Raw genomic sequence first — 23,603 nt, 5'->3', positions numbered from 1 at the left:
AGAAAAGCTCTGTGATGAGATAACTTGGGTGTGAATTCCACCTTCCCTCACTTGGTAACTGGGAAAGCTTGGCTATGTGACTTAATCTCCCTGTGCCCTAGTTTTTGATCTTTAAAGTGGCGCTCATCCTAACTTGGAGAGCTGCAGTGAGGAATAAATGAAGTTAGAAATATGCTGACTATATGGTACCTATGTTTTACATTATTATTATATCCTAAAACACGTTCTCATCATTGTCTTTTTATAAGAAAACTGCACCCAGTGCACGGCAGAAAATTAGTGAAGGGAGGACTTTCTCATTTATTTGAGACAGTTACCCTCCTGTGTTAGTCCTTGTTTTATGGTCTCTTGCACATATTTTCTTTGAGATCTTGAGGTTTCTCTAGCTTAATTTTTATAAACAGAACTTCTTTGATGCACACAGAATTTAATATAGTCAGTCCCTCTGCACTTAACTTCAGGTGGTAGGCATAGTAAGGAGTGATTTATAGTTTCCTTTTCTTTAAAGTCAAAGGCAGAGGAGCCTAAGTGCCAAAGTGCCTACTTTATCAGTTTTCTGTTTTCTCTCCATCTAAAGTGTACAATTATCCCGGTCAGGGTGCCAGCTAACCCGTGGGAAGGAAAACCACAGGAGGCACCTGAGTGTCTCATCTTTCAGCCTCAGCATGCCTTGCAGCAGCCCCTTGAGACGTGATCTTCAGCTAAAGATAGTGGTGATTGGATGGAAAGTAAGAGACCCTGAACACCTCACTGCTTCTCAGCATAAAACACAAGTCAATACTCATTTCTGTTTAAACAAAATGTCCATGTTGGCCAAGACCCTGGGGGCCGGATGTACTTAATGCTAACCTTGACTCCGGACAAGAGAAAGAAGGAAACAACAATATAAAAGGGATCCTGGAGTTGGCTAATCTTCATTTCTGTGGCTGCCAAAGAAGGGCGGGTGCTCTCAGGGCCTGTGAATGTTACTTTGCACTGAGAATGAAAAAATGAATATTTGATGTGAGCAAATACAAGCCTTTTAGTGATTTTCTGTTGCTCGAATTTGAGGCCCATGAATAATGCTCAAGGAATTTTATTATTTTCTTAGATAGACTGGTGTTTGTGCAGGTGAAACTGCACCATGTGAGGGAAACAACATCCTGGGTCCTACAGATTATAAATATCAACATCTCCGCCTGAGAGCGTAATAAAAGCTTTCCGGCTACTGAACAAGACTGAAAATGGATGTTTTTCTGAGCATAAAGGAGGAGGAGAAAGGGTATAATGTGTTGTAATGATAACCTAGTTCTACATTCGTCACTCACGCTTTGCACTCAGAGCTCAGGGCTGAGGAGCTGACGCCTTTCCCCTTGGGGAAAACAATGATAATTACATGTAAGGATCTTCATTTAACAACCTCTCTTATTTTAAGATCTCAGCACACTTCAGAAGCACTAATCAGTCAGGCCTCTAAAGCACTATTTACCGTGCATGCTTTATGTGAGAACTAATCAAGAAAGACCAGATACAATTTGTTAGAGGCCAAACTGAAAATTGAATTTAGGACTTCGAAACTCCTCTTGTTATTTTTACTTAAAATAACTTCATCTTTATGATTATGACACATTCAAAACAGCCCTTAGATTCAACCTAGTTTTAATCAACCTTAGATCTATTCAGAAAGGCCCAAGTGTGGATTTTTTTGGGTGCTAAATGTAAGAAGGAGGTTGGTAACACTTAAAAACTGGAAGACAGTCACAAAAAGAAGAATCTGCAGGTGAGAATAAAGTGCCAGGGGGAGGCAGGGGTTAAGAGGCTGTCTAATTCTTTGTGATCTTTCACCCTATAATGGCAACAGGCCAGACCCCTGAGCCAGGCCACATGAAGCCGATGTCTCTTTGTTTACCCGTGTACCTCCTGCCCAATCTACGGATCACATTTCTGGCCACTGTTCTCAGCTAGTGTGGCCACAGGTCCACTTGGGAAAAGATCTCTGGCCTTCTGCCCATATTCAAGACCTGCAGAAGTGTCTGGAGCTTCAAAGACAAAGAAAAGTCAAAGCTGACCTTTTATAGGTCTACGGGGCAAAGGATATGCCGGAAGCAGGGCACTCAAGACAAAAACACATTGGCTTTTTTCTTTCTAGTGTACAGTCCTTCAAGTCAGACATTGATAGAGTCAAGTGCACCAAAACAAGCATATTTACCTCATATTTTCTTTCCTGTGTACAGTCACATACATTTCGTAGACTCTCCCTTGGGGAATGGCCCCAGCGGGAATCAGCAAGCTTACTCCTGAATAGCAAAAGAGAAAAGCAGTCACATAAGACCTATGAATCAAAAGAGAACTTCACAGAATGCCTTTGAAGCAAGTGAAAAGGAGTAAGGAGATTCTGCGGCCACGTAGCCATAAGCTGGCTGCTTTTTCTCTAAAGACATGTAACTATTCATAGCTGCCCCGCTTTCCTTCCTTATCGGCCTTATTTGTTACCACAGCTCCCTCTGAACTGTTACGGAATTGCTTAAAGGAATGATGTAATTTTTTCAACTCCTGTTTTATTTAAGGAATAGACAGATGGTTCCACTGTTGTTTTCCTTGTAAAACGAAGGGAAAACCAACAACTGCTCTTAAAACTTCAAACAGCTGTTAATGATGCATCGTTTCTAATTAAAAAAAGAAAATCCCCACAAGATTCAAAGTCAGGAAAATGCTAACCTCAACAGTATCAAAAACGTTTACTTCTGAAGTATCTGGTTAGCATCAGTGTTTTTCCATAACAGAATAACTGGTGAAGAACGTCTTTCATCATACATAACTCTAGAAAGTGGAAGTCACTGCTAGTTTTAGTCATTGGCAGGGCAGGTAGGTTTTTACTTAGCTGCTAATTGGTGCATTTGTAGGACTATTGGCTTCAGCTCTGTTCTAAGTTAACTGTGCCTATAGCCCTGGTTTGCAACTTGAGGTTGCATCAGAATCACCTGGAGGATTTGCAAAAGCACAGATTACTGGATCCTACCCCCGGAGTTTCTGATTCAGAAGGTCTGGGGAAACTCTAGCTCTAACTAGTTGCCTGGTGGTGCCAATGATGGCAGACTGTGGACCACACTGTGGGAACCACTGGCCTGTACCACTGTGGCATCATCACAGAGAGTAATTCAGGGTGGGCAGCGACCTGAAGACACATGGCTCCATGATTTTATTCTAATAAATGTAGTTAATTTCAACTCAATAAAAATGTACATACATGATTGTGAGTACAGGTGCTTGGCATACTGTGAATGCCAGAAGTAAAAGATAATGTTCTCGTCTTTGAGTAGCTTATAATTTACTTAGCAAGGAAGGGGAGTATGCCAAATGAGCACAGCGCAATAAGGAAACATGACCAACCACGCTGGAAAGCCTCAAGAGTAAAGAATGGAGAGTTGAAGCAGAATAAGTACTCAAAGCCTTTGTGTAACTGGTTGAAAAGGTTGAGGCATGGCCTTCTTGAGAAGGAAGCTGACATGTGTGCTGTGGTGCCAGGGGAGTGAAGGTCACGCTCATGTCAGGGTGGTTGGTGAGGCACAGAGTGGAAGCAGGAAGACCACCCATGAGGCGCCCAAGCCTCAGTATTTTTATTTTTCCCAGTGGGAACAATCAAATGTTCTTTTCTGTCTGTTATGGGGATGAAACAGAATTATGCATGTAAAGTAACAAGAATAAGGCATGACATATATTAGGTAACTACTGTTACTCTATTAAATAAAGTAATGCATGTAAGTCACTGTTCCCCAGGATAAAGTAGTTAAAACATGCTAGCTCCCTCCTTTCCACTTAGAAGCCTTTATAGTAATTCATATGTGAAAAAGTGACAGGTGTAGAAATGGGAAGGAGAGGTAGAATCCAGTGAATATTATGAATAAAAATGTCTTGGGAATAATATAATGTTTAAACAATGAAAGAACAATAGAGTACATTTTGATCTATTAATTTTATAGACTTAAAATGTATTTAAAATCATGATTTTAAAGAGCATGCAATAGCATGAGAATAAGTTGAATAAAAGCATTTTATATAATGTATAATCTCAGCTATGTAAAATATATTTTTAAAAAGGAAAAATGATATTCCATTAAATATTTCAGTTTATTAAAATGTACTTTTAAAGGTATGAGGTGAAAAATTGTGAGAGCAAGAATCAAAGACAAGTTCATATTCAGACCTGAAGACCAACTAGTTCTGTATATTACTTGGCTTTATGGCTGTTTACACATTACATTCTCATCTTATGCCACATGAAGACCTTGGTTCAATCAGATTGTTTCTTTTTGCTGTACCTACAAAACACTCTGTCTTGTCCAAAAGAGCTACTGTATGTTACAGAGGAATCGATTACCCCTCTTATAACTGAGTTCCAAACCCATAACTACTATTAATGAATACCAAACTTTAAACATTGTCACTAACTTCACTATTCACGTTCACTATTTAAGAGCTTTATGGGGCTTATTTTCTAGAAGCAGACAACTAAATAAATAAACTGAAAACTGAGTAATAATACAAAAGGAAACATGGTGAAGTTGTGATTCTGGGTAGATATACCAGAAGTAGGAGTGAGTACCTTATAAATACCTTGAGACTGAAGACTGTAATAAAGAGTTAAATTAATAAATGAAGACTGGATGTCTGTTACGTCCTCTGATCATCTAAAGATCAGTATTCTGAAGTATTGCTTCCTGTAGGAGTTGGAACTGAACCAGCTGATACGTTTTCTAATTAATTTCTTTTAAAGTGTGATGACAACAGTGAGGGCTTGTTACTTAATGTTGCCTTCTGAAGTTCTATTAAAAGGAAAGTCAGTGGCAGTTCTAAACAATGCCTTGGCAGAAAGTTGTGAGTATAATATTTCTAGAGGAAGTATTCTCAGAGTTGGCTGGAAGAAGATAAATGGTTTTGCTGATTTTGTCTGCAGTAATGTTTAGTTTACATCGAAAGTAGATTTGGTTTAGATAGGCTACATTTAACTTTTCAGGCCTAACAAAGACAAAAAAAAAGAGTTTGGTACAAGAATATGTTTTCAAGCTCTATCTCTGCAATGTAAAAACCTTTAGGAATTACCTGAATTGGGAACAATAAGGTGACCCCCAAGGGAGTTGAAGGTGCCAAACGCAGTGCAGGATGGGTCTGTCTGCCTTGCTAGACTCTGATTCTTCAGGTTGAGGGCCTCATTCTCCAACAAGGATTGGGTCATCTGAGGGGACAGCTTTGATGCAAACTCAGAGAGGTCATCCTGGGGTGTGACAGCACCTGAGGTATTGTACACTTTGATTTTCAGGTTAGGCAGTGGATCCAGGATTGGAGAGTTGGTCATTGGGATTTTGTCCGAGACATCATGCAAGGCATAGACAGGTCCTCTGTACATGGCTGCAGCTGATGTGAGGTCTGGGGGTACCGCCAGGAGATCTGAGTCAGAAAGAGAAAGGACGTCCAGTTGCGTTCTTCATTCAGGCAACTTACATTAGTCAGACTTCCCCTGACACTTTCTGAACCAACAGCAAAGCAACTCAACACATATTACATCTGGACAGACTAACATTGCTGAACACAAGGCAACTAGAGAGCTAGGATCTGTTCTAGTATTGGCCACAAATAAACAGATATGTTCATTCTATATTCTGCCTTGAAATCTATTCATTGCTTCTAAGGTATTTAGCTATTTCAACAGACTGTATTCGTAGACGGGGATCCTTATTAGGTGACTATAGGTAATAATTTCTCTTGTCTATACTGGTTTAGGGTTCATCTGTAGACCACTGTATTCATAGCAATACAAGATGCCTTGTCAAAAGGAAAAAGACTCAAGAAATCAATCAACCAATCTGTGTACTTAAAAGTATGACTTGAGAAACCTGTTAGAGAAGGAAAAAATGACTTATGCACCCTGTCAACTTTAATTTGTTATGTGAATGAAGTTAACAAGTAACCAACAAAATAGACCAAAATCCCTGCCTTCAGGGAACTTACAGTCCAGCTGAACTGGGTGTTTTCATTGATTCTGAGGACACATAAGGAGGCTGCTTACATGCATAAGTCCAAGTGTGAAGGGCAGTGTCAACTGACCTTGCCTTGCTGCCTTGATGTTCACAGGCTGAAAGCCTCCGTTGAGTGCGGAAGAGTCAATGATGTCAGACTCAAAGTCACGATGATTTTTCCGATACACAAAGAGAGCCACAACTACAGAAATGGCCAGGCAAACTATCACAGCTATCACAATGCCAACATACAGAGCAACATCATCTGAATCAGGAGCAGCTAAAGGGGAGGAGGAGACATTGGATTCACTGGTTAGAGAAATTTCCCACAGTACACATATGTATTGCTATAATTTTTTCAGACATTTATTGCCTTTTTTATAGGTTAATTTCAAGTCTATTTCAAAAGCTATATAAAGCAACTGTGGCCTTTCAGTGGAAGATTAGCTCTGATTTCTTTTCCTTTCTCACTCTGCATCTATCCACTCACTAATCTGTCTTAAATTGGGCACCATAACAGACCACTCATTACAAGGCATAAAAAGAAACTGGAGCTAAAACCATCCCAACCCACAAGGAAAAAAAGTTTATTACTAATTTCAGGTGGAAAAGTTTGGGAGGCAGCTATGAATTCACTGACAGTTCTTTAAAAAGGTAAACATAAACACTCTGTTAGAAATACCTGGCAGGTTCTGACTCTGTATATTTATTGAACCAGAATATTTTTCTAAGTATCACTCCAAGTCACAAAATTACTTTCCAGAGCACTCTTCTCACTTTCCCCTAAATCAGTGAAGGGGTGGGTGGGAATGGCGGAACCAAGCAAACAAACATTGGGAGCAAACACGCTGAGTTTGAAAGGTGTACTTTCAGAAGACTCAGATCTGGGGAGCAGAGGTTAATGCTGATAACGCCATGCTTTTGCTACAGATTCAGTATCACCTCTGAGAACCCTGAGCTTCTCACGGTTTCTTGTCAGAGATTTACACTTGAGCTACTCATTACTGGAATAAAAAAAAATAGCTCTATGGTGTACTGAGTAAGATAAAGGCCTGGTTCAGTGATCAGAAAGGTCAGACTACCCCCAAAAGGCAATTAAGCATTTGATTAACGCAGTGCGAGGTCAGATGGGGAGGGCTGTCTCTGGGTAAAGCAAGAAGAAAATTCCTGTAAAAGTTGTACGTTGCCTTAGTGGCATAGAACATGCTTTTTTTTTAGTTTTTTTAGGGGGAAGTAATTAGGTTTATTTTATTAATTTTTTTAATGGAGGTACTGGAGATCGAATCTAATATGTCGTGCATGCTAAGCATGAGCTCTACCTCTTGAGCTATACCCTCCCCTCAAACAGGTTTTAATCCAATGGCAAATGATAATAGAAGCTGACAATTAAAACAAAACAAACTAACAAAATTAAATCTTTCCTGAATCCCATAGACATGTTTAAGTCTCTGGGTTTAGTTTCCTGTAATGGACAAAAATTGTCAGCAAAGTTAACCAAAGCTGTTCTGCTCACTGTAAAAGGTGATTAAACTGATATTTCAGATGGTCAAGAACAGCTTTTTTATGCTCAACTTTATACGTGTACATTTTGTAGGGAAAGAATTTTCAGATTTGTAGGTCCCATGATGCCTTCCCAAGAGTTGAGGAGCCACTACTTTCTCTTAAGACTCACAGCCACATGATTTTTCTGGTGCAATGATGCATCCCTTGGCTTGCCAGTAGCCCACGTGATCACCCATGCTCTCAAGTCGTGTACCTTCAATACAGCGACAGTACAAAAGAATTCCCTATGGGAAATCCCTTCATCTCTCTTAGTATTTTGTGTTTAAATGTACTATATGTGAAAGAATCTTCTTTCTTTTTAAACGATTGTCTTTCTCAAAGTTTCCAGAATATCTGTTTTCACATCAATCAAGTCAACATTGACAGATCTTTTTGGAAAACTAGTGCCATACCAAACCCTCTGGTTATGTAAGCACTGCTTTCAAAGTGCTGACTTCACTTTGCCACTGGGTTTTATTTGAGGCCCTACAGCTGCATTCTGAATTCTGATCAGAATACTGTATCTAAATCCTTAATGTTTTACTTTACCAGGCTGTAATTACTTACACAACATTCATGATTTCTAATTCAATAGATGTGCATTTTCTCATTCCTTTACTTTTTAGCATTTGAACTCTGCCCTTTATTTAGATCAGCATATTTCATGAAGTGTTTTGTCAGCTACTGGGACTCAAGCTTTGAACGGTAAACTGATAGATTTTAAAGCTGGCTGAGACTTGAAATAACCCTTTCTTCTCTTCAGCAGTGAAAATCTAATTTGTTTTTCATGTTAGAATATATTAGGTGCCTATTTCCTGCGTGCACATCTGTGATGCAAAGAAAGGTAAACTTGAACTGGGGGCAATAACGTTAAATGATTATTCAGCAACATAAAAACCAAACATCAAACTTACAAGAAAATCCATATTCATTCTGGGTTCTCTGTTCAGTTGAAATAGGATAAATGAAACCTTGAAAAGAAACAAAAAATGAAACAAAAATGGGAACAAAATCAAATTAATCAGGGAAACAAAACGAGAAGCATGAAAAATGGTTTAATTAAAATAAAAGGAGAAGAAACCTGGGTCCTTTAAAATTCTGGTTCAGTACAGAATTATGATTCTGCATCTCCTGTCTGCTCTGGAGTCTCACTAAGAATTAATAAGTAGGCAGATTGAATTTCAGAGCAAAAACTGGTCTCGAGTCACTAACTTCGGAGTGCTTAAAGTCTTTCTTTTATTGAGCATAAACTCTAATGGATCTAATTTATTTCAGACATCAAGGGTCATTAGCATAAGGAAAATCTTTTTTCCTTATCCCTGCCATATGCTTTAATTCCCAGGACACATTCAGTAAGGCTCTAAACAGTTTTTTTTCTCTTTTATTTAATCATAACAGCTTGCTCTCGGTCTAACAGAACCAAAGAAGACCTGTCGTCATTGGTCAAAGGTTAAATACCCATTTACTGAGCTGAGCAAGACCACCTCTCCTCCCTCTGTCTCACATCTATTTTTTGGATTTTCGTTTGTTTCTTGCCTCTCCATTTAACAGGAATCCAATAGGTTTTGCCCAGGGACCAAGCAGTTTGTCAATGCAGTTGAAACTGGATGCTTTTTATTTGAAATCATTTAAAAATCAATAGCATGTAGAGGTTATAAGGTTATTTATTTTAGGGCCTCAGAGGAATAGTGTAAATCGGGTAAAATAAAAAGCTCATCCCAATAGTAAATGCAGAAATAACACCAGCAGTTTTATTTTCCTTTCTTTTTAGTGTATTCTAAAAGGTAGGAAACATAATGATGAGAATGACTGATGATGAAAATAACAAAAAAAAAATAATAGCAATAAATGTGAAGTAAAAAACCAGCAGAAAACATTTAAAAAATGTGGAACGTAAATTTTTTGAAATGAAAATCTAGGGAAGAATTTCAAGTATGACATAACTAGCACCCACCGTTTCCTAATATTTAATATTCTACAATACATGAATTAATCAAATGATAACAGCACCATTTGGATTAATCAAATGAAGATGAGTAAGAACCATGTGAGTTAAACTTTCCTAGTAATACTCAAGAGCAAAAAATGTAGAGAAACTGCAACTGTTAAAATTAAAGGCCTGTAATGATACTAAAGGTAACTCTAAATCATGCCTCAGGTAGATCTTTCGTACTTTGTAGAACACACAGTTCTTAAAAGCTATTTACCTATTTTGAGGGAACTAATTCTAGAGAAACATGCAGTGCTACCTTAATGAAAGAGAGGTTTGCTATAGCACAGACAGATTTGCTCTGAATTAATTTTTAATGCTTTATTTTAGAGCAATGATTGCAACCTCCTACTCAGTTTTATAAATATTATATTCCTTATTCCAGTTGTCTGAGTCCATGTATTAGGTTTGATTTTCATTTTTAAACACTTCTGTCTGGTAATAACCTTTTTCCATTTGTATTCTGTGAACTCAATAAAAGGACATCTGGGACATATACAAGCACAAGAAAAAAAGGTTATTTATTTTTGAAACCCAAAGACTTAAGACAATATAATTTCACTGCTAGCACAGGAGACCAGATAATTGATGTCACTGTTGTAGGGATGATGTTAAATAGAGGGATGTCAAAAGATTTATTTTTTTGAAGGTGGGAGGGCCTAGAAATGAGGATTTAGGGATGGTCTGAAAATTTTGGTAAGAATCAGAGTGGGCCTGTAGGAGGAAGAAGAAGAAGAGCTGGACCTGACAAAGGGAGAAGCCTGTCTTCAGAGACACAGCTCGGGCCGAAACTTGACCCTGTAAAGCAGTTCTGGGTCTCCCCTGGCTTTCATCTCCACTTCCCAGCAGAGTTCCTATTCTTGACAGACAGACCAAGGAATAATAAAGAGGAAGCTGATAATGTTTTCATGTTTAATCTCTACTTTCCCATGTTTATGTACATCTGGACCACTCAATAAATATTTTTGTGCCTTATGGTATTCATCTGAGACTTATTATTCTCAGGCACAGAACTGGAATCCATTCATTCATCCATTCATTCATTCACCTAAGAAGTACTCCTGAACCCTATTACCCCTGGGTTCTATTCTAGGCGTAGGGGTACAATGACAAAAGAGATGGGAAAAGTCACTGCTTTCATTCCTGTTTAACAGAAAATAAACAAAATAATGAAGGTCATTTCAAATGCGTCCTTTTGGAAAGTAAAACAAAAGAACATAATGTGATAGAGATAAAAGAATGACCAACTCAGGGAATCAGGGAAGAATCTTCTGTTGAAATGAAATTTAAACTGAAGCTTGTATAATGAGAAAGAAGCAAGCAAGTAAAGATCTAGAGGAAACAATGCTCCCTGAAGAGGGACAGTGGATGCAAAAGTCCTGACATGAAACCAGAGCCGTTAGAGGGTAGGGAGTGAGAGGAGAGAGGGAGGAGGTGGGCTCAGGGCGATGAGCAGCAGGCAGGTCATGCAGGCATGACGGTCCACGAGGAGGCATTCAATGTTATTCTAAATAAAATGCTAATCCTGTGAGTGAATGTAATTTTGAAAAGATCACTTTGGTTTCTCTACAGATAATGGAGAAGCAAGGGAATGAAGTGACAGGATTTTATGGATAGTATCTATGAAACATAGCCTGGGGGATATCTATCAATAGGTGTATCAATATACTTAACAGAGTGTTGCATTTGAGGTTATTCTAAAATTTAAAAAAAAAAACACCTCACTATTAGTTATTCCTTGTAGCCAACAGTGAGTAATCTAGCCAAACTGTTATTTTCCAACATGGGAAAATTTAAAACAGACAAGTAAGTATTAAGTACACTCACCAATGGTTCAACACCCCAATTTACTCTGTTATGGAAACACTGATAAAGAGTTTTGGAAGGCAGCTCCGTAAAACTTTTTCCATCCTTTTCAAAACACTTCTGCAATACGCAACTAAAACACCACTTAGGAAGCTGGGAATCAGAAAAGGGGATTACTGCTCCATCCCCTACACGCGGGGAACACAGAACCACTTTCTAGAGTTTGTTTTCATACTTCTCCATCTGATCTGTCTCTCACGGAACCACAGGGGACATTTTCTTCAGCTAATGAGGTGATCCTGCTGAGAGTGGTCCTAGCGATCATGAAAAATCACATCTCTGGCAGAACACAGTGCAAAATAATTGTTTTTAGTGTCACTATCAGCAGCCTAGTTCCTGAGTTAGAGATTCCAGTTAACTCTCTTACTACTTTAAAGTCAGGTCGATCGAAAAAGCACCTTCGCTGTTGGCCAAGGCAGTGAAACTGAGATTTTCAGTCTCATGGACTTTAGTCTGAATCCTAGCCTTGTCACTACGAGAGCCTGGTCAAACTATTTCATTTCTCTAAGCATCAGTTTTCTAATCTGTGTAAGGGATTATAAATACTCACTTCCATATAGCTGTGGAAAGGATAAATGAGATTTGTAAAGTGCTGGTACACTGCAAGCAATCAGTAAACGACAACTGTGTCAACACCACTATGATGCACATTGTAGGCACACTGGGCTCTCGAGAGATTTTATGTGCAGAGTTGACACAGCCTACTATTTAATAAAATGAATAGGAAATCTGGATTTCAGGTTACCTAGTTATGACACAGACAAGGAGCCCAGTTTTTCTGAAAAGCCACAACCAATGCACTCTTAAGTACTGTATACTCTTTCACCTTCTCCTTTTAAAGAGGTTATTCCTGGCCTTTGTGGCTTCTGGCAAAGATACAGTGGCAGGTTTCAGAAGCAAATTTCCAGGGCCAGAGAGCAACTAGATGCTAAAATGGTTTCTCAACCAGAGTTGGTGCCATTTCTAATGTTTGTCATAATGATTAGGGGGTTGTTTATGGAATTTAATGAGGACCATGGATGCTGAATGTCCTGCAATGGGAGGAACAGTCCTGCCATGGAAGAACTCTCTGGAACAAAACGTACCTCCACTGATAACTTTCAAAGACACAATCTGTGGGCTGACAGGTGTAGAGCTTGGGGAAGGGAGCAGGACATGCCCCCACTGGCTACAGCAGCCTCAGCAACTTCAACTAGGGGAAGCCAACACAGAGCAGTGCTTTTTTTTTTTTTAATCTAAATATCTAAAAATATTATAAAATATTTTAAAAGAATTGTTTTCCTATTCAAATAGGAGACTTTCCTGATTCCTATTTGAGAATAGAGATTGGAAGAAGTCTGACTGTGGCAAGAAAGTTTAGGAGAAGGCATGAACAGTTTGAAAGCCAGAGCAAGAGTAGGCTGTTTCTAAATAGTGAAATGCTTCTTATGCTAGGAAGCCATGTCATAATTGCTCAAAACATCCTTTCAAGAGATTATCTAGCTCAACCTTTTTCAGATGAGGAAAATCCGTCCCATAGATGGGAAATGATAGTTTACAGTCAAGAAAAGTGTTGAGATTCAAATTTGGTTTCCATCGTCCCGTCGCTAAGGCTGACAATGTGCAGGGTTTGCACTGATCAGCTCTGGTGGCCCGTGTACATCTGTGTTGGCTACAGATCTGGACTGTTAATATAATAATGCTCTGACTGATGGTGGTTAAATGACCTGAGGAAGGAATGACTTTTTCTAATTTTCACAAGGTCATCCTTTAGACTAGAGATGGCGTTTGCCCATATTTTTCAGCTGATGTCCAACTGTTATAAAAGATGAGAGCCCATGCCCGAGTATTTTAAAAAGGAAAGCGAGCTTTCCTTGGTTTTATACAGCACTAAGTAAGACCAAGTTATCCTTCAGTATATGGCTCGTAATTGTGCAATAACATGCCTGAACATAGCCTATTTAGTGGGTTTATATTTGGGAAATCTCAGGAACAAGCCAGGAACTCTATGTAAAACTTCATTTCCCCAATAAACACCAACTGCTTTGATTTTTTCCAGTCTTTTAAATTTTCATGTGCTACAAATAACAGATGACAGTCAAAATGATGATCTTATGATTAAGTTTTTAAAACGATAATTCAAACTGTTTTAGTGCCATAAGTAGTATGTTAATAGAAAAAGTTATCAAGCAAATTTGCCAAAGTGAGAAACATTAGAACTTCTGAGCATCACTGGCCAGGTTTAAATTCCTCAAAACCAAGATTATGTCCTTACTAACTCGCAGTCCCCCAGGATGTTAGAGTTAAAATAGACCTTTGATTAGAATGCCCTGTTCTAATCCCTTTGTAGATGCAGACTGAGGAGACGGGGCACAGAGGGATGAAAGGACTTGCCTAACATCACAAAGCTGGTGAAACTGCAACGTGAGGGGCAGATCCCAGTTCTTGAGCTACAGTTTATCCTGCTTATAAGTACTGTCCAACATTAATGAAAATATTTAAGTGAGGAGAGGCAAGGAAATAACAGAAAAGGCTTGCTATGTTCATGGCTTAATTTGCAATTCAGTTATTGAATGAGGTAACGCTAATTATTTAGACTAGAAAATACCTCTCCATGTGAAGTATTATCATTGATATTCATGAGAAAACTAAAACAACAGAGAAACTTTTGCCCTTAAATAAAATAACTTCCAAACAGTGTCTTTTGTTTCAAGTGTGGGGTAAGCAAAGACGGGAGCCAAGCTTGGGCATTTCTACTCTAATGTAACTTGAGAGCCTGCTGGGATGACGCAGTTGTCGATGTACGATAACCGCGCTGTATGTGGCATACAACCTGGCTGTCAATAGAAATATTTAAAAGAGAAGCTTTGTTTCTCTCAAAATGATGCCAACAGGAAAAAGGAATAAACATCAATAACTGGAGGGACACTACGTAAGAAGAAAGTCACGTTTTAAAGCAATAAAAGCTGGCAACTACTTGCTTTCAGCATCCAAGAGCCCATGTGAAAAAGGCTTTTTTCAAAATGAGACAGATTTGGGTTCATATATTGGCTCTTGCACTAACTTGTGGGCGTTGGGTGGGCTGTTTCAGTTTTAGGCCTTGGATTCTTCCTTCCCAAGATAGAGCTATTATTAGGGGAATATCAAAAGTTCTGTTTTAAGGGGTTTTTTTTTTTTTGTACTTTTTGAGTTTTATTAAATTGAACTCAGGTCAATTTTGCTTCAGTTTGGCCCTGCCAAACACAGATTCTAGTCAAAAGCAACTAATGCCAGGGCCTTAAGTCATTGTATTTGGTGGAAAGTGAATAAAATTAAAATTCTATCTGAAATTCTTTCAAACTAAAATATATGATACAGTAATTTTTACGTCCTCCAAAGTTTGAGAACCACTGAGCTAAATTTAAGGAACACATAAAAGAAAAGTCTTTCTGTAGAGGTCTGGGAATTAAGTCTGTCTTTAGATTCGTTATCGAATTTGTTGTCAAAAGGGAGATAGGTGGAGTTTTATAAGGTGTTCCTGCTTGCTTTCAAGCTTATGCATTGTATTTCAATCTGGAGCTACACCTACGACCTAACACATGTAAACAGGTTTTATATTGTTAGGATTAAATAGAGGATTAATGAATATCTCATATGGGGAATAGTACATAAGTTATGAATATGACATAACTCAATTATAGTTTATAAAGCATTAAGTGGATTCTAGAAAGGTACCTGTTTTTGAATTCAAGCTTTTGGTTAGTGTTAGCATATTTATCTATCTGAAGTACAAGATACCACCTTCATAAGATCTGTCCTCATTTTTATGATCCCAGCATTAGAGAAATCTGTTCTTGATGGATTTTCCCCTCTCCTTGACCTGGCTGCTTGGTCTTTTTTTTTTTTTTCCTTTCCACCCCCCTCACCCCTCCATGACCTTACACTAAGCCAACATATGTATTTTTCTCATCCCAATTACATTTCTTCTGATGCAAATGTTCTTATTAAAAACCTCAAGAGCCATTCAAAATAAACAAATCCAGATTTTGGGGTTTTCCTTTTAGGTTGGTTCTTATCTAGCCAGCCCATCAGGACTGCACTAATGATGTCAAAGGTCAGGCCTGTCAAAGACACTCATGGTCATTTATTATAATTTACCACTCTTCTGAGGGTTTATTTATTGACAAGGGCTTAAAGAACTCCAAATAAATGAATACATAAATCCTAGGACATGACAACAAAAATTGAAAAGACCATTTGCTTATCACTGATATCAGTTATCTAAACTGCTGTGGTAACTTGTGCTCCAGCCTTCACAGGACAGTCGGCCCTGCTTCATTAACTGATTCACTGCCCTATTCTCAACACTGACAACCACACCCTTCTGAAAATGAAGAGCAGAGAATGAACATCTCAGATATAAAAGTCTTATCTCGTGACCCACAGTAGGTGATGAATAAACATCTGAAATTTAACTCAACAGCTGAATAAAATCAAACCCCCAGATAAGCTGCCCAAGTGTTTTCAAAGCAGTAGATTCTCTCTTCATCAATGCTTTTGCAGGAGGATAAATTATTAAATCCAAAGGCACTGACAAATAAATCCATAGCAGAAAAGACATCTGATAGAAAAAGTAAAGTGACAAGAGTCCTGAAGCAGAGGCTGATTCCTAGTGTACATCACCCTATCTGCTGGTTTCTTCAGGCAAAAAGAAAAGCGAAAGCCCTAGCCCTGCCTCTATGTGATCTTGAAGGAGTCCATGCTTTGCTGTGGCTGTGAAAGGTGGTACACTTCGATTCCCTCGGAGTTTCCTTTGCAACCTGGAAGCTGAAGACCTTGCCATTTGCCCTTTCAAATGAATCTGTTTGGGGCTGCAGAGGTCTTCAGTAGGTTCCTGGGGGCTAAATTTCCTAACCACATCCCTGCTTTGAAAAGCAGGAAAATGTTCTACCAGAAAGGAAAAAACCAAAAGCAAACCACACTCATTATACTGGAGACAGCAGAGCACTGTGTTGGGCAGTAAGTCCACGGACAGAATATTTATTTGCCAGCTGGGACACGACAAATATCCAGGACTATACAGACAGAGCTATGACATCAACTTCTTTCAAACTATAGATAAAAGCACTCACTGTCTGACACTCATAATTATGGTTTCCTATCAAAGTGCTGTGTTGACAAGAATTTCACTGGAAACTGACTAGCACCTTCTCAGATGCCTATCAGTGGTTATAAACACATCATGCTAAAGTGAAGAACAGACTATTTGTAAAGTAAATTATTTCCTCATATTAAATGCACCTGGGATCCCGGGGGCCCTGGTATGCAGTGTGTCCACACTACAATTTACAGACTTCTGCCACTTCCTCTGTACGTGAGAATTAATGGAAGAGCTGGGTGACATGCAAATATTTTAATGAGTAGAAAGTGCTAAATTTGAAGACTGCATAACATTTTAATTTCCCAAAGTCAGGAAGTTCACTGATGCAGACACAATTCCAGGCCGTTCTTATTTGTAAATTGCAATTTCTAATTTGTCTACTGTGGCATAAACCCTCCTTAGCAAGGACTAATTCTAAATTCAGATTTGAACTCTTACATATCCCTATGTGGGACTCCAAACTTCAAATGGGATAAAAAACCAAAGTCCACAGGAACAGATGCAGTAATGGAATAATCTAATTGAGTGTGTTCATAAATAAATACAAAATACCATTTCTGGACCAAACCACATATACATAGTCCTTGGACTGCTATTTTCAGAAGGAAAAGGTAAGCATGGGTCAAATCATTGTACACCAACCATGACAAAGTATTACTACAAATTCATTATAAAGATTATAAAAGTTAAGTTATTAGGTCTTGGTAATACAGTTTTATTTCAGCATAAACCATTTCACACAAATCCTATTTCAAAATCACATGATGTGGTTTTTGTCCTTTCTTTTGTGGATGTGGTGTACCACATTGATTGATTTGCATATGTTGAACCACACTTGTGTTCCTGGGATGAATCCAACTTGATCATGATGTATGATTTTCTTTTATGTGCTGTTGGATTCTGTTTGTTAATATTTTGTTGAGGATTTTTGCATCTATGTTCATCGGTGATATTGGCCTGTAATTTTCATTTTTGGTAGTGTCTTCGTCTGGTTTTGGTATCAGGATGATGGTGGCTGCATGGAACGAGTTTGGGAGTACTCTCTCCTTTCCTATCTTTTGGAAGAGTTTGAGAAGGGCCAGTAGGAATTCTTCTTTGTATGATGTTTGATAGAATTCCCTAGTGAAGCCATCTTGATCCTGGACTTTTGTTTGCAGGGAGGTTTTTTATTGCTAATTCTATTTCATTTCTAGTGAGTAGTCTGTTATCCTCCCAAACTTCAGCCAATATCACAGAGCTACAGTAATCAAAACAGCATGGTATTGGCATAAAAACAGACACATGGATCAACGGAACAGAACAGATAGCCCACAAATAAATCCACAGACCTATGGTCAAATCTTTGATAAAGGAGGCAAGAATATACAATGGAGAAAACACAGTCTCTTCAGCAAGTGGTGTTGGGAAAACTGGGTAGTAGCATGTAAATCAATGAAGTTAGAACACTCCCTCACTCCATAAACAAAAATAAACTCAAAATGGTTTAAAGACTTAAATATAAGACAAGACATGATAAATTTCCTAGAAGAAAACACAGGCAAAACATTCTGCCATAAATCTTAGCAATGTTCTCCTAGAGCAGTCTACCCAGGCAATGGAAATAAGAGCAAAAATAAACAAATGGGACCTAATTAAACTCATAAGCTTTTGCACAGCAAAGGAAATCATAAGCAAAACAAAACAACCAACCGAATGGGAGAAAATATTTGCAAATGATGCAACTAACAAAGGCTTAATTTCGAGAATATATAAACAGCTCATACAACTTAATAACAAAAAACTCCAAACAACCCAATCGAAAAATGGGCAGAAGACCTAAACAAGCATTTCTCCAATGAAGAAATACAAATTCCCAATAGACATATGAAAAAAAATGCTCAATATCACTAATTATCAGAGAAATGCAAATCAAAACTACAAGGAGGTATCACCTCACACAAGTCAGAAGGCCATTATTCAAAAGTCCACGAATGATAAATGCTAGATAGGGTGTGGAGAAAAAGGGAACCTTTCTATACTGCTGGTGGGAACGTAGTTTGGTGTAGTCATTATGGAAAACAGTATGGAGATTCATCAAAAAACTAAAAATAGAGTATGATCCAGTAATCCCACTTCTGGGTATACATCTGGAAGGAACTCTAATTCAAAAAGATACATGCACCCCTATGTTCATAGCAGCACTAGTTACAATAGCCAAGACATGGAACCACCTAAATGTCCATCAACAGGTAACAGGATAAAGAAGCTGCAGTATGTTTATACAATGAAATACTACTCTGCCATAAAAAAGAATAAAATAATGCCATTTTCCGCAACATGGATGGACCTAGAGATCATCATTCTAAGTGAAGTAAGCCAGAAAGAAAGAAAAATAACATATGATATCACTCATCTGTTGAATCTTAAAAAAAAAAAGCACACTATGAACTCATCTATAAAACAGAAGCAGACTCACAGACTTAGTACACAATCTTATAGTTACCAGGGAAGGGGGATGGGAGGAGATAAATTTGGGAGTTTGAGATTTATAAATGTTAGCCACTATATATAAAAATAGATTTTTAAAAGTTTTTTGTGTATAGCACAGGGAACTGTGTTCAATATCTTGTAATAACCTTTAATGGAAAAAATATGAAAATGAATGTACGTATGTATATATATGGTTGGGACATTGTACTGTACACCAGAGACTGACACACTGTAACTGACTGTACTTCAATTAAAAAATAAATAAAACCATATGGCAAAACCAGGAGCTACTTTCATATAAACTCAGGGATGTTAAAAAGAAATGTAAGTAGGTGCACATCACAATAGACCATCCATCACTGCCTTCTGAATAAGTATGCTATTTTATAGTATTATTAAATAAAACAGTAATCTGTTATTAACGTTAAGTTTCTTGTATCAGCGATATCAGACATGTATGCTTAGTTATTTTCAATAGTGAAAAGTGCTCAAAGTCATCTACCCTTTCTTGTTCAATGCAATCCATACCTTTTACATACCTAAGGACTCCAGTATTTAATTTTGTTTCTCAATTAACACTGTGCTTTTAAACCAATAATGTCCAACTTCTTTCTGGGATATCAAATGACTCTGATGGTTTTTAATTACCCTTTAATAATGTATTCTAGTGAAGTAACATCAATTTTTCTGGAAGTCCTTAATTTGAAAGTAGTGTCTCCAGTGTAAGAACTACTTTTTTCAGGTCAATGAGGATATATCCAGTGTAACGTATACATGATATATGTTATCAACTTCAATATCAACTGTGTGTGGATGGCTTAAAAATCTACTGGAGTTTCTGAAATTGCTTAAAGACCCCAACCTTATTTCACAAATGAAGTTACATACTATCATATAATGAAGTCAATTTATTAAACAGTTTAAATATGAAATATGAAAACAAATATATTTATGTATACGCATGACTGGGACATTGTGCTGTACACCAGAAACTGACACATTATAACTGATGGTACTTCAAAAAAAAAAAAAGTATAGTTGCAAGGACAGAGTAATATGTAGAAGATAAGCAACTGAGAAATAATGCAAAAGTGTAATTCAGTTCCAAATCTCTGTGTTTTCAAAATCCTTTTATATATGCACTTGGTTTACTGGCTATAAGTAACTCTTGCACCTAGGGTTTTATACAACTAGGGTTTTATACAACTATTTTATGAAAATCTTTTTCTTGGTAATCTAATTTAAATCTAATCTAATTTGAATCAATGTGACCAAATTTCCAGGGCAGGCCAGTGATACTGCTACATCTCAAACCCCAAGACGAGAGTCCTGTTTTCAAGATCATGCAGTTGTTCTAGCCAGTCTGCAACATTCCTTTTTTAAAAAGTCATTTACAATTACAACATGATAAAACACTAAGTATAAAGAATATGGAGGAAGAAAGCACATTAAAAAAGAAAAAAATTACTTGTAATCTCACTAGCATAAATGCATAAATTTCACTCATCTTTTTCCTAAGCTTATTTTTATATGGTTATGACTAAATGCATATATAAATCCACATTCTGCTTTTACATGTTAAACCATCAAAAATATTTTAGTGGCTATATGATATTCCACCTTATGAATATGTATTACTTAATCACTGATATAACATTGGACTTTAAGATTTTGCATTTTTACAATAAAATGCAAAGAATATAAACATATTTGGCACATATATTTTAGGTATTCACAATTACTTAAAATTTATCCATTGACATAGAATTACAGTATCAAAGGATATAAATAATTATAAAGCTCTTAACTCATTGTCAAATTGCTTCCCCAAATAATCATAAAAATCTGTATTCCCATTTGCAAAATACAAGAGATTCTACTTTACTGCACATTTGCTAACATTTAGCATTATTATATCTTCAAAATACTGAATAATTTTGTAAATAATCCTCAAAGTCTTTTGATTAAAAACTTCAGTTGTCCTTACACAAAAACTCAAAATAGCTTAAAGACTTAAATATAAGACAAGACATGATAAATCTAGAAGAAAACATAGGCAAAACATTCTCTGACATAAATCTTAGCAATGTTTTCCTAGGGCAGCCTACCCAGGAAGTAGAAATAAGAGCAAAAATAAATGGGACCAAATTAAACTTAAAAGCTTTTGCACAGCAAAGGAAACCGTAAGCAAAACAACAACTTACGGGATGGGAGAAAATATTTGCAAATGATGTGACTGACAAAGGCTTAATTTCCAGAATATACAAACAGCTCATACAACTTAATAACAAACAAACAAAAAAACCCAATCCAAAAATGAGCAGAGGACCTAAACAAGCAACTCCGCAATGAAAACACAAAAATGGCCAATAGGCACATGAAAAAATACTCAATATCGCTAATTATCAGAGAAATGCAAATCAAAACTACAATGAGGTATCACCTCACACAAATCAGAATGGCCATCATGCAAAAGTCCATGAAAGATAAATGCTGGAGAGGGTGTGGAGGAAAGGGAACCCTTCTACACTGTTGGTGGGAATGTAGTTTGGTGTAGCCATTATGGAAAACAGTATGGAGATTCATCAAAAAACTAAAAATAGACCTACCATATAATCCAGCAACCCCACTTCTCAGTATATATCTGGAGGAACTTTTAATTTGAAAACATACACGCACCACAAAATGCATAGCAGCACTATATACAATAGCCAAGACATGGAAGGAACCTAAATGTCCAGCAACAGGTGACTGGATAAAGAAGTTGTGGTATATTTATACAATGGAATGCTACTCTGCCATAAAAGAGAATAAAATAGTGCCATTTACATTAACATGGATTGACCCAGGGATCATTCTAAGTGAAGTAAGGCAAAAAGAGAAAGAAAAATACCACATGATATCACTCAAATGTGGAATCTAAAAAAAAGAAAAAAAGAAAAAAAAGTACACTATGAATCTATCTACAAAACAGAAAGACTTGCAGACATAGTAAATAATCTTATGGTTACTGGGGCAAGGGAGTGGGAAGGGATAAATTCGGGAGTTTGAGATTTATAAATGTTAGCCACTAAATATAAAAACAGATTAAAAAACAAATTTTGTCTGTATAGCACCGGGAGCTATATTCAATATCTTGTAGTAATCTTTAATGAAAAAGGATATGACAACAGATATATATAAGTATATGCATGACTGTATACCAGAAATTGACACATTATAACTGACTGTACTCCAATTTTAAAAAAAAACAAAAACTTTAGTTGGCATTGAGGAAACACTTGGATTTCTAAGATGTCTTACACAAAAACTAATAGCCTGGTAAACAATTGAGAAAACTTTTGATTAATAATTCAAAAGAAAATTAAGCATTCTAAAAACAATAAAAGTTAAGAAAAATAAGAATCTAAATGAAAACTATGAGTAAAACCAATCTTTAATATATGTTACTTGGGTGTACTGGGAAGTGGAATTGAATTAAGAATGGCCCAATCAGATAATCAAAGCCATTAACTGGACATTTTAAAATAAAGATTGAACCATATTGTAAGTTCCAATTCTTCACTTTCAGTCCTTCACTACAGTTATGATTTAAGTATGTCTCTCACAAACGTTATAAAACTGAATTTTTTCCTTTAATTTTGAATTATCTTTAATAGGTAGGTTTAATTCATTCACATTATTATCCTTGATATATGATAATGGTAATATATACCATCTTGTTTTCAATTTTAACTACACTTGTTTTTTGCTACTTTCCTGCTCTTAAAAATCTTATTCTGAATTTATATATTCAACCTTTATGTAGTCAGTCTTGACATTTTAACTGGAACACTTGAATCAGTAAAGTCTAATGCAAATAGCATTGCTGTTCTTTTCCTGAATATACAAAAATTAGAACATTATAACTTCCCATATTCTGTGTTAATGTTGTCTATACTTTAGTTTCATCTTATTTTCAACTGTCCCTTAATTGGTCCCTCTTTTTTTTTAAAGAATCAATTTTTACATTTTTCATAATTTATTGAGAGTTTGTGAGTAGTAAGCCCTCCCTATTTTGCCTGGAAAACTTTTAATTTTGCTTTCTTGAATAATATAGTTGAGACTTTTCTCATTCTATTTTCCATGTGTTATAACCTATCTTTTATATAATCACTCACTTTATCTTTCCTCCCTGTATTCAGAAAAGTTTCATGAGATCTACATTCCAGTTTACTAATTTTAGGTTCAGAGTTATATAAAGCTGTCTCTTACGTGATCTGATTTTTAGACTTCCATTGAATTTTAACTTTCAGTGGATCACATTCCATTTGATTTTTCCCTAAATCTGTCTGCCCTTTTCACCATATTCTATTTTTTCATTTGTGCTTATGAAAGGTTTATCTTTTTATTTATTTTATAGCCTAATTCAGATTACTCTAGCAGCCCATGTTATTAGAGTACTAACTCACCTATTTATTATGTTGCCAACTCTCCCTTGCAGCAGACTATTCCCTCTGGGTGACATAAAACTTTGTATTTGAAGTTCATTTTCAGGAGTGGGCTATTTTTATCATAGACCAATGCCCTTGAGTTGTGGAAAGAACTCTAGAGAATGGCTTGCTGTTCACTTCTGCTGGTACTC

At 36.9% G+C, this 23,603-nt stretch overlaps 1 protein-coding gene across 2 annotated transcripts in view; it reads right to left on the bottom strand.

The window, feature by feature from the left end:
• The window catches only part of UNC5C (unc-5 netrin receptor C), a 339,947-nt gene that overhangs the window by 34,777 nt on the left and 281,567 nt on the right, over positions 1-23,603 (bottom strand). For both annotated transcript variants that reach the window (XM_072940307.1, XM_072940312.1), the window contains exons 8-11: positions 8,450-8,506; positions 6,082-6,273; positions 5,080-5,424; positions 2,189-2,276 (exon numbers count right to left, since the gene is read on the bottom strand). In XM_072940307.1, coding sequence (XP_072796408.1) covers positions 2,189-2,276; positions 5,080-5,424; positions 6,082-6,273; positions 8,450-8,506 — 682 coding nt within the window. The remainder of the gene's footprint in view (positions 1-2,188; positions 2,277-5,079; positions 5,425-6,081; positions 6,274-8,449; positions 8,507-23,603) is intronic.

The sequence above is a fragment of the Vicugna pacos genome, chromosome 2 (assembly GCF_048564905.1).
Source record: "Vicugna pacos chromosome 2, VicPac4, whole genome shotgun sequence".
NCBI lineage: Eukaryota > Metazoa > Chordata > Mammalia > Artiodactyla > Camelidae > Vicugna > Vicugna pacos.
This window is presented reverse-complemented; position numbering and strand designations above follow the sequence as displayed.